We start from the raw sequence: 12539 nt of genomic DNA, 5'->3' as shown, positions 1-12539 counted from the left end.
ATATATATTTTTCCCCCCCTCTGTACCATAATATTTTCAAGGTTCAATCATGTTGTAGAATGTATGAGTACTCCCTCTTTTTAAAGGCCAAATACCATTCTATTGTATATATACAGTACATATTATGTTTTCATTCAGTAATGAGTATTTGTGCTATTTATAACTTTTGCCTATTATGAATAATATGCTATGAACATGTGTGCATAAGATTTGGGTGGAAATAGATCTTCTGTTCTCTTGATTAAGGCAGTGAGATTGCTGGGTCATATGACAAATATGTTTGACTTCTTAGGGAATTGCTAGACTCTTTTCCTAAGTAGCAGCATCATTTTATGTTCCCACCAACAGAATAGGAGGGTTTCAGTTTCTGCACATTTAAGCCATGCTAGTCAGAATGAAGTATTATGAATTTGATTTAATGATGTTGAACGTCTTTTCCTATTTATTGTGATCATTTACATATTTTTTTAAAGAAATGTCTAATTGAATCCTTAGCCTACTTTTAAGTTTTGTTGTTTTTCTACTGATTTTTAAAGGTCATTTATGTATTTCAGATACTAAATTGTTATCAGATACATGATAGTGCAAATTGGTTCTCCCCTTCTCACTTTATTGATACTAATTAAAGCACAGAAGATTTTAATTTTAATGAAGTAAAAATCTGCTTTGTTGTTTGTGTTTTAATGTCATACTTTAAAATCCATTGTGAAATCCAAGGTCATGAGGATTTACTTGTTTTCTAAGTTTTACAACTTTTGTTCTTATAATTAGGTCTTTGGTTGATTTTGCATTAACTTTTGTCAGTGCTTGTATGTTGTGGCTCCAGCTTCATGCTTTTGCATGTCTATAACCAATCATTTCAACATTTTTTTTTGGTGGTACCAGGGATCAAACTCAGGACCTTGTACTTGCCAGGCAAGCACTTACTCCACTGAGCTATCCCCGGCCCCTATTTCACCATTTTTGGTTGAAGAGACTATTCTTTCCACCATGGAATGGTCTTGGCACCTGTGTTAAGATCAGCGCAAGGCTTTTTTTCTGGACTCCTAGTTCTATTCCCTTGGAATAGACATATCATCGTCTGTTTTTATGCCAGTACCACACTATCATTATTGCTACTGCTCTGTGTTAAGTGCCCATATCAGGCATTAAAGGCTTCTCTTATTTGGTCTTATTTGCAATCAAGTCATTTAGGATTTTTGGGTTTCCTTGCATTTCATGTGATTTTTAGAGTCAGTATATAAAGATTATAACAAATCTGTCATCTTAAAATTTTTAAGGAGTAGTATACCACGATCAGGGTACTATTTTGAGAATAGGAACCTCACAATACTGCATGAACTAGAGTAAAGAAAGAGAAACACTGGGGGCCTGGAAGTCTGAAAGGAAATGCTGTGGCAGTGTAAGAAAATAATAGGGTCTGAAACTAGGAAAAGGCAGAATATCTTAGAGACATTGAAAAAGTTGAAGTGATAAGATGACAGAACTTGGGGACTCTCTACTTGTGCTGTTTGAGAAACATAGGAGGTATCAAAGTTTGTTCTATAGTTTTCAGATAGCTTAATTTGTTAGATAACAATGTTTTAAATTTTGGGACAGGGCCTCACTAAGTTGAAGATAACCTTTCTGATTTCATTAGCAAATGAATCCCTACTGTGGGTTATATCAGCAACAGCTCATGTTAAGCTTGAAATTTATTTAATAACACCTGTTCTTACTCCCTGCTTGCACCATTACTTTGTGATGTATGCCTCAGCATCCCTTGTCTATTTGCCACTTAGTACACCAGGGCTGAGGCTGAATTTTTATTCTGCCTACCTCAGTGCTGGGATTACAAGTGTGCACCGTTACACATGGTTCAAAGCTTTGTTTTCTGAAGTGATTTCAGTCAGAAGAGTTGCAAATATAATACAGTAAGTTCCTATATCCTTGTAATCCAGCTTCCCCTAATGTTAACATCTAATATAATTATAGCATAATTATCAACAGTATTAATGGTTGATATAATATCGTTAATTATAATTACAATTATATATAATTAATTATAATGATATTATAAGGTCCATGAGTTCAAGCTCCATGAGTTTCCATTTATGTCCTTTTCCTCTTTTGCTGTCCAGTCCAGGATCCCATGTTGCATTTTGTTGTTCTGTCTCCTCTAATTTATGACACTTCATCAAATTTTCTCTTTCATGCCCCTGAAAATTTGAGAGAACTTGTCATCTTTTGTGGAGAATGTCCACAATTTGGGATCATCTGATATTTTATTTTATGGTTATTTTGATACTGTACAATTTGAGCAAGATTACCATGGAAGCGATACGCTCTTAAATGCACTGTATCAGGCACTGTGAGATGATATGACTTACTAGTGTGATGCTAAACTTGATCACTTGGTTAAGACAGTATCTCAGTTTTTATCACTGTAAAAATATTGTTTTTCCTATCTAATTAACCAGTATCTTATATGCAAAAGTTATACTTTCATTACTAACTACAGCATCTGTCAGTGTTCTTGCCTGAACAGCAATGCTTCCTAATGGTGATTTTATGGTTCCCTCATCCTTCCTAGTTTTCTCAGTTTCCTGGAGAATTATTTTTAGATTTGCTTTTGAAGGGTAGATATTACTTAGCCACAAGAAGAGAAGGTGAGAAGACCATTCTAGAAGAGTGGACAGGATTAGCAGTGACACAGTTTAACCTTGTAGATTTATATTTTTAAATTAATATTGTGAAAAAATTAGGAAAACAAGCCAAACATGGAAATGCACATCTGTAATTATAGCACTTTAGGTGGCTGAGCTGGAGGATCACAAATTCAGCCCAGCCTAGGCAGCTTAGGCCCGATGACAAAATTTAAAAAATAAATGGGATCGGGATATAGCTCAGTATAATGGTTGTGACTTTAATACCCATGACTATACAAGAAAGATAAAATATGATAAGAAAACCTGTGACAGTGGCAACCTGGGAAAAGTATTTGTAATAAATGTCATATAGTCCGTATTACATGTTCTTGATATGCAACCCTTATAACTAAATAAAAATGAACATTTTAGTTTAAAAATAAACAGACAAAGTGCATAGATGGTCACATCCAAATGAAGAAATATGGCAGGACACCTGGGTGGGTGGTGCACACCGATAATCCCATATTCAGGAAGCTGAGACAGGAATATTGTTGCAGTTCAAGGCCTACCTGAACTCCATAGTAAGACCTTGTCTCAAAACAAAACAAAAGGAAAATATGGCTGGACAATAATCATGTTAGAAATTAGTTTAACACTTCTGGTAGTCTGAGACATACAAATTAAAACCACAAATTGCCATATGTGGTATGGAAGAAACCCATCTCATATGTTCAGGAGGAGTATCAATTCAAATAATTTGTCTGGAGGACAGTGCAGTGTTATGAGGTCAAAAATACTAAAATATATATAGTTTGCCCTATGTAACATCAAGTTCTACATTTGTTCAACCAACTATGGAATTCAAATATTCTGAAAAACTTAATAATCTAGAAAGAATTTAAAGTACATGAGACGATGTGTATAAGCAATGTATAAATACTGTTCCATTTTAAGGGAGTGAGCATAATTAGATTTTGGTATGTGTAAACATCTTGGAACCTGTCCTCTACAGATACCAAGGAGTGATTGTATTCCCTTTTAAGACCTCCTATGAATGTGAACTAAGGAAATGACAAAGGAATTAGAAATATAGATGCAACTTACACATGTAACAAGAGGATATTGGTTGCACAAACTGTTGCATATTCATACAATTGAATAGAATGAAGCTATTAGTGGTTTTAGAAGGCTTTGATGAACATGAAGTATGTTTGGGATACAATTTAGCATAATGCAAAAGTCTACCACGCTGGGAGTTTCTGAAAAAACAAAGTGCATAGAAGCACTTTGAGCTTTTTCTGTATGTCCTGGCAAGACATGGAAAATTTGAAAAGACCGTATCAGGATAGCAGTTTGGCTTTTTTTTTTTTTTGGTGGCTCAGGCTACCTGAAGGGAAGGTCTGGTAAGACAGGTTGAGCTGGGGATCGAGCCATGGTATCCTGCTCCTAAAATAGCAGTTTGGATAAATCCTTCTTGTGTACCTCACAGTGGGAGACCAGTGAAGAGATTATCAGTGGTACAGAGAAAGCTGATGAGGGCGCAAAGGTGTGAGCATTCATAAATAGAGCCCCAAGGTAGACTTTGTGTAGCCCACAATGTTAGTCTTGCCCATGTTGGGTAATGGTTATAAGCACTTGTCCTTAGGAATCCCTATATAATTTGGAGACCTTCTTAAGAAGTAGAATCTGGAGAACTGAGGCATGCCTAGTAGGCCTAGGGGGATTGTACAGGAGTACTGCCACCATTCTCATTCCTCCTCTGTATTTTCCTTTCATTTAATTTTCTTTTGCCCCTTTACAGCATAGCCTGACTAGCCCCTCCTTTAGAATGGTCTGTAGTGATTGGCTTCTCTTAAGAATTGTGTTTCTCTTGATATGAGCATCCTCCTGTGAACAAGAGCTATCTTCTTTACGTGCTATAAAAATGGTCTTTTATTAAATCTAATGTTGGGGTAGTGCAGAAGTTAATGGGAGGTCAAACAATGATGGAAGTGAGCTTGGGGCTGATATGACTGTGGTTAGGACAACAAGGTTGTGGGGGTGGGCAATGGTGAGAACCTTAAACTAGAGAATTTCAAAGGTAGAAGTGGTACTGGGACAGCAGTTGTTGCCTTGATCCAGTGATTACGAAGGAACTGAATGTGCAAGGAGAAGCTTGTGAGTAGAAGAACCATTCCTGGGGAATGCTGGATTTGAGTGGAACTTGTGAATTTTTGTGGACTAATCAGCCAGAAAAGAACTCAATTTTGTGAGTATTCAGGAACTTCAAGTGCCCACCAGACTTAGAGATCAGGAAAGTTGGAACTAAAATGAACCTGTCTTTGAGGAATGTGGGACACTGATCATCATCTGTGTAAGTGTGATTTGCTGCTGTGTTGGGTTTGTGTTTTGACTTGTCTCATGGTAGAAAGTAGATCTTATCTGTCATCCTTATGAGCTAGCTGGTGGCATAAGTAGGTGGCCAGGTGGCCATTGGGGTGACTTCCTGTGTGCCATGTGGTCAACAGTCAAGGCTAAAGCAAAAAGAAGATAAGTCCCCAGGAGGCATGATACTTTTTGGGTATGACATGGAAAGTACATTGAACTAGAAATTAGGAGTTCTGCATTCTCACCTGAAACCTTGTCAATTTTTTTTCTTTTTCTTTCTTCTTTTTTTCCCAGTACCAAAGATTGAACTCAAGACCCTGCACTTGCCAGGCAAGCACTTGTTCTCCTGAGCTATCTCCCAGCCCCAGAATTTTTCTTTCTCAGTTTGTTCTTCTGTACAATGGATTTTTGTTGCAGGGAGGTACCAGGAATCAAACTCAGGACCTTGTGTTTGCCAGATAGGTGCTTGTGTCACTAAGCTATATCCCCAGCCCTATAAAATAGAATTTAATAGCACATTTCTGTCTACCTCCCAGGTGATAGGAAATTAACATTATTCAGGAGCTCTTCTTTGTATGCCACCTGCTTCTGCCCTTTACTTCAGGAGCCACCCTGGACCGATTTTAGGAAAATAATGTGCCAAGTTGGTGGTTGGGATAGGCTCAAGTGCATTCTCATCTTTCTTGTTTGCACTTATAAATGTCCACTCTTCTCTCCTTGTTTGTAGCCCAGGGTATAGTTTAACATTTTGTCTACTAGGTTACAGCTCATGCTATCATAGTTTGGAGGTAGTTGGAAACCAAACAAGGAAGAAAATAAGGATAGCCACAACATGACTGGGGCACTTGGGCCTCTGGAATGTTATTTTCACAAAGCTTCACTGGCTGGCAGTGATTATAGATGTTACCCTGGCATGATAGAGTTTCAATATCATCAATTATTGAAGTTGCTGAAGGAGGCTGCAGCTTACTAGAAATGAAATATGTTGAATTTAGGGTTTTTAAATCTACTGTATGTGATTTAAAGATTGTTTAAAAATACCCTCTGCCTTCATGAGGGGAAGAGGCAGGCAAGATGAGAAAGGCCAGAGTGCTGATTAGATTCAGTCGGTCTCATGCAAGTAACTGTTGGAACACTCTTAGAATCAAGACTAGAAGACAGCTCTATGATGGATGGAGCATAATCAGACAGCCAGCTTGATCAGAACTTGACATTTGTTGTTTGTTGTAGGTTCCTGGGCTTCAGGATAGAGAAGATCTAAAACAGCCAGATGACCCAATATAGTCTAATAGTCCATAATAGTAATGGGTTATCTGCAGAACTAAAAGGTCCTTAAGAAAATTCTCCAAATACAGCTTGTCTGACTGCAATGGAACACCCATCTCTGAAAAAACAAAACAGAAAAGGGGAATATGTTGGGAGCCACAAAGCTAAGAAATCGATCAAATATATGTAGGTGGGACTTGGCCTAGTGCCTAAAGCAAACAAGCTACCTCACTCCTGAGATCAACATCCTGTCTGGTTAAGGTTAGCTATCAGTTGCTAGGCAACCTAGTGTCATGTGTTACTAACTTCACAAAAGTGTAAATAAAGGACAGTTTTGTTGTGGGAATAAAGGGAGGAAGGAAAAAAATATGTATACATAAGATAGTTAGGATAGATGTATAGCTACTTTCTCTTAATTCATTGAGAATAAAAGTTTATACTAATATTGTTTAGACAAGCTATGTCTGCATCTTGTCCTCTGAATAACTACTATGAAGAGAACAATATGCAATGTATTAATTATTATAAACATCCTACCAACCTGTTTTAAAACTTTTATTGCTATTTTATCTTTTTTCTCATTGAAATAAATAAAAATTATGAAAAAATACCATAGTGCTAAGCTAAAGAAAAGAAAAGAAAAAATAACCAAATGGAGTTATAAGGCAATTGGCACAGCAATCAGTGACCTTTCCCATCACTGGGTCAAAATACGCAGCACCCACAACTTAAAGGAGGGCAGTTTAATATGGCTCAGTTTCCAGGGAGTTTATTTCAGAGTTGGCTGGCTCCACTGCAAAGATGTTATAGTAGAAAGGCCTGGTGGAAGATAGCTTTTTATCCTGTGGTAAGTGGGAAGCAGAGAGAGAATGAGAATGAGAGAAAGGAAAGACTGGAGGCAAGAACACACCCTACAGATCATGCCCCAAGTGACCTACCTCCAACTATACCCCCTTCAAGCAACACAGTCAACTTTTATAGACTTATCAATAGAGTAATCCATTGATGAGTTTAGTACCCATGTGATCTCATTACCTTCCAAAAGCCCCATCTCTGAATATATGAAACTGTGAGGGACATTTTAATCCTAAATCATAATAGCATCCAAGAATCCACTTATCCCCTCTTGGCTGGGGTATAGAAAAGTAAGCCTTAGCTGTGAGGTCCAGTATGGCATTTTTACTTCTATATTTAGCTTGTTGGGAGTATCTGGTGTATTCCTCAAACTCAAGAAGACTGCCAGCATGACTCTGAGGATTCCAAAAGTACTGAGGACCTTCCCAAGGTGGATGGGTCTCTTTTTCCTCTATATACTGTAGGATCAGATTCTTTGATGGGCCTGATGCTAGGTAATTATGTTCAGCCTCCACTTGGTCACTTGCCTAAGGTGAGTAACTTTACTGCTGGATTAGGGGTACATAGTTCTGTCTTTATTTCTGTCATAGATTGCACCTGAGGATTAGGAAGGGGAGTGGGGATAAGCTACAGTGTAGATGTCAAAATTTGAGTCTACAATCCTTATCTAAAACCAGTAGACTCAGATGTATTTCAGAAGTCTTTTAGATTTTAGAATATATTTAGATTTTAGAGTATAATATATGGTAGTGTTTTTAGCATACACTCCCTAAGGCTGGGGCAGAACTGTACAATCAAATACATTATCATTATTTTATAGAAATATATGAACATTCACCATAAGCAGAATAAATAAGGTACAAATAGTGTCATCACCATTGAAGTCAGGTTTTCCCATCACATTAGCTTTGAAGAAACAAAACTTCAGTTTTTCAATTAGTATGGCTTTCACAATTGCTAATAGAGGTTTGGACACCTGTGACCATTGATTTTGTACTTTTATTCAAATTGATTCATAGGGGAAAGGCTCATTCTTGCTGGCTCTTTCCTTGGAGGGGTTCTTTGATGAAGTATTGAGGAGGTGATAGATTTCTGATGTATTCTTTTAAGACCCTTGTTTCCATTCTTCTTTCTCTTCCTGTTGGCAGGGATTTACACTACGCAGCCTGTGTCTTTCCTTATATTGATTTTCCCGGTAGTACATTTTTTCTTCTAAATGTAGACTGATAACTGGGGAACCAAATGCTAAGGAGCATACACATGACAAAGGCAACAGGTGCATAATGCAAATTTTCTGTATTCCTCAACATTCTATAAAATTAGGGACACATGTCAGTACTTTCTAAACCACTGCCCTAAGTCACTGTAAGGCAAAGGAACTTCACAAACATGAATTTCAGTCTTTTGTCCTTAGTCCTGCTGAATGCCTTCGTAGTTTAAACCTGTCATTGTTTAGAGATTAAACTTGCAGCATGTCAGGTTACTAGGAGTAGTCAGACTTCTGGAGCTTTTTAAAAACAGGCTGGGTCCTGGGATCTTAGATTTCTGAAATCCAGCTTCTTAATGGGGAAATACAGAAATTTAGCAATTTTTGCAGTGGATTTTATGTCCCTTTGATGACATTTGAGAATCACTGCATAGTTGAAGGTCACATACTTGCAGATGTTTAAGGGCTATTGCCCAGGCCTAAGCCACACAAAGTAGAAAGAAACTGATTGGTCTCCTAAGGCAAGATTCTTTCTATTTGATTTTACCGGAGAAGAAAACAGAAGAGTAAAAACTACCTAGACATGCGTAGAAGTAAAAGAATCAAATCAAATTTAGCTGTGGAACCTGATGGTAGCAGTTGGATACGGTTGCGAGGTGAAATACAGAATGCATAGTTAAACCTGAACTCCAAATAAAAAGTGAATAATGTTTTAGTATAAGTATGTTATATGTACTATTTAGGACCTACTTATACTGAAATATTATTCATTGTTTATTTGGAATTCAAATTTAACTTAGAGGCCTGTGCTTTTATTTCTAAATTTGGCAGTGCTGGGTATTGATAAACCCACTTTCCCCCATGGGAGGCAAACCAGATGGGGCGTGTGTGTGTGTGTGTGTGTGTGTGTGTGTGTGTATGTGTGTGTGTGCTTGAGGCTTAGAATCTATTTTTACCTGCATTCAATTGAAAACTTCAATGATTGAGTACTTAAGCCATATTGAATTTGAAGCATTGAGAGATCCAGTCTTGTCTCTTCCTGTGACTCTCTCCCCATATCTCCCATACACACACGCCTTGCAAACATGAACATATACTTTGGAAAGCCATTTGCTTGCCTCTTTATTTTTAACTGATACAAAAAACATAACAGCTTTACCTTTTTAATATTTATGTTAGAGTTTTTTGGGGGGTTGCTGTTGTTTGTATCTTATTGTTAGAGTAACATTGTCTGTGTTCAGCATTTCTCCTGCTAACCCTTCTTAATTTTTCTTTTGCAGATCTTCCTCTTGGCCTGTCCTCCATGTCCAGGAGCTATCGTGGTCTTTAAGTAAGAGAAATTTTTTTTTGTTGTTGTTGTTCTATTGCCTACTAAAAAGATGATGTTTTATCTGTTTGATTAAAAAGATGATGTGCTTTGAATGCCATGAGCTTGTATCTCTCTGTCTGGGATTTCCCACGGGATGAAAGTCTATGAGGGTGCACTAAACAGGGAAATACTGTACATGAAAGTGTGGACTTTGTCAGGCTCTGATAAATACTTTTCAGCCCGTCTTTGTGGTTATCTGGCCAAGACATGTTCCCTTGGAAGATTACTGCCTTGCGCAAGTCTCTGTAGAAACCATGCTCCATGCCAGAAAACGTCCTTCTGACATACTTGCATTGTGCTCCTACTGCTCCACTAGGGATGTGGTCCCTCACAATGAAGGGCACTCACTGTTCTTAGGGGGGTTTTAATGTGTTATTTTTCTTAAAGTGAAAAGTGAAATGAAGAGAGAAAAAAAAATATCACTTGTTACAAGTCCTGACTTTTTCAAAACTGGCAAGCATCTAATTCATGAAAATGTATGCAAACCAATCATGTTTCTCTAAGGGCAAGTTTACTTAAATGAAATTTAAGAGTCCTGGAAGTCATATTTCATCGTGAGTTGTGACTACCACACTTATCCCACTTTTTAATACAGTTGCTAGTGAAACACTGAATTGACTGAACTGATTTTATTTATCACCCCTCTTTCCCCCTGGCCCCAGTTTATAGCGGACCCTGAGCAGTGAAATGCCCTAAAGCCAGAGGGAAGGAACAGAAAGAAAGAACCTAGCAGATCCTTGGATAATTGAGAGTGTTGTAAATGGCTTTCTGATTTACTTAAGTCATTAAGGTGTTACGTAGAGAGAAAAATGCCCCATTTGCGGCATCAGAAAGCCTCCTTGAAGTAGCCATTTAGTTTCTTGCTTTAGGTGAGTTACTTTCTACCAGGTCAGGGCTAGTGGATTCTGATTTTATCTATTTCTTATTTGGACAAATCCTCCAGGAAAGGAGCATCTAAAACTGTTTCTTTCACTTGGCTTTCCAAAATGAGCTCAAATAATTCAGCCTGATGCTTGAAGAGTAGCATTTATTATTATTATTATTATTATTATTATTATTATTATTATTATTATTATCATCATCATTTTATTATGATGAAATAACAATTCTCATTATTCAAAATATAGATACATATAAAGAAGAAACTAAGCATAACCCCTAATCTCACCCCCAAGAGATCATTTTGCTTATTCCTCTTTTTTAAATAAGCAGAGACCATGTTGTATATTGAGGTTTTTACTGTATCTTTTCAAAATTTCATGTCATTATACATTTACATTCTTATATAAATAAATAAACATGCTTGCTAAATTAATTTTTTATACAGGTTAGTTTCATTGTTTCCTGTCATTTTTTTTGGCTTAGTTCCTAGTTCTACCATTTCATACCATCCCTACATATTAGCAAACCAATGTGTATCCTTCTGTATTTTTCTCTATTTTCGTAGGTGTAGCACACACACAGCACAGACACACACACATACTCTTGTGGGCTTGGTGATGTTTTGTTGTTAATTATTTGTTTTACAGAAATAGAATCTTACATAAACCTTAATATGCTTTGGTTTTATAACTCAACCCTGTCTCAGAAACCTATCAAATTCTATTGGTATGGGTGTTATTCTTTTATAAGGTTAGAAAATATTTCATGTATACACAATATATCTAGTTATTGTATCAATGAATATTCACTTTATTTCTAAATTTCTATTGTTCACATGAATACCATTGTGTGTATGCACTTATATAATGTTGCTTTTAACTTGTAGATAGATGTGTGAGAGTACATATATTATATATGTAAATATTATATATGCATATATAGATAGATAGATAAATTTCCTATATTTTAGAAAGCAGACTGCTATACTTTTGTTTTTGCTTTTATATGTAACATGTGAGATTGTTTTTTCTTCATGTTCTTGTAAGCAAAAGGTATTATGATTCTTTTACAATTTGATGACCTAATGAGTATACATCCTTGGCTACTATATCCTGTTTCTTTTTTCAGATTAAATTTGCTCTTCTTTGGGTTATTTCTCTAGTCATATCATCTGCCGGTTTTCCTATGAGTTACTTATATTTTTCTTAATCTACAATACTTCTCTTATTTTATCTTATTTTTTGTCTTTTTGAGACAGGGTTTTGCTATGCAGCTCAGGCTGGCCTTGAACTCACTTTGTACCCCAGGCTGGTCTCGAATTTGCAATGATCCTCCTGCCTCAGCCTCCTGAGTGCTGGGATTACAGGTGTAATATATAACTTATATAACTTCCACATTTTCAATTCTCCTTAAGATTGTAATTTCAAGGCCAGCAAGATAGCTCAGTGGACTAAAGAGCCTGGGCACCACATGCCACACCGGTCCCACCCTCAGGGAAGGCTGAGCTGGGAAAAACAAAAGATTGTAGCTTCAAAGATGGATACCAGTTTTAAATCATACGTTACATAATTCCTACTTTTCTGTATAAATTCAACAGGCATCTTTTTCTTTTTTTTTTTCCTAGTGAAATTATTTATTTTAATTTAATGCAAGCATATAATAACAATAAAATATAAAAATCATTCTTATACCTTTTATGAAAAAAGAGACAATTAATAGCAAAATAATAATAATAATTAATACATTGTTTACCATAATCTTAAAAGAATAACGAAAATTTGACTTCAATATGTCATAGCCAAAAAATCCCACTCTTATTAAAAAGAAATAAACAGATAGTAGTACAAAACTTTCTCTTTGTTGAAAGACAAACTAGTAATGTAAATGAAACAAATTATCATATACATTAAAATAATTAAACTTGGAAACAGTATATGTGTCCATCAATACTTCAATCAATAAG

General features: G+C 36.3%; 1 protein-coding gene across 7 annotated transcripts in view; it reads left to right on the top strand.

Moving 5' to 3' along the window:
* The window catches only part of Tmem164 (transmembrane protein 164), a 202884-nt gene that overhangs the window by 72382 nt on the left and 117963 nt on the right, over positions 1-12539 (top strand). For all 7 annotated transcript variants that reach the window (XM_023699904.1, XM_023699908.1, XM_023699906.1 and 4 more), the window contains one exon: positions 9606-9655. In XM_023699904.1, the coding sequence (XP_023555672.1) occupies positions 9606-9655 (50 nt within the window). The remainder of the gene's footprint in view (positions 1-9605; positions 9656-12539) is intronic.

This window comes from Octodon degus, unplaced genomic scaffold (assembly GCF_000260255.1).
Source record: "Octodon degus isolate 3935 unplaced genomic scaffold, OctDeg1.0 scaffold00117, whole genome shotgun sequence".
NCBI lineage: Eukaryota > Metazoa > Chordata > Mammalia > Rodentia > Octodontidae > Octodon > Octodon degus.
Note: the sequence above shows the minus strand (reverse complement) of the source record. Positions and strands in the feature narration are given on the sequence as shown.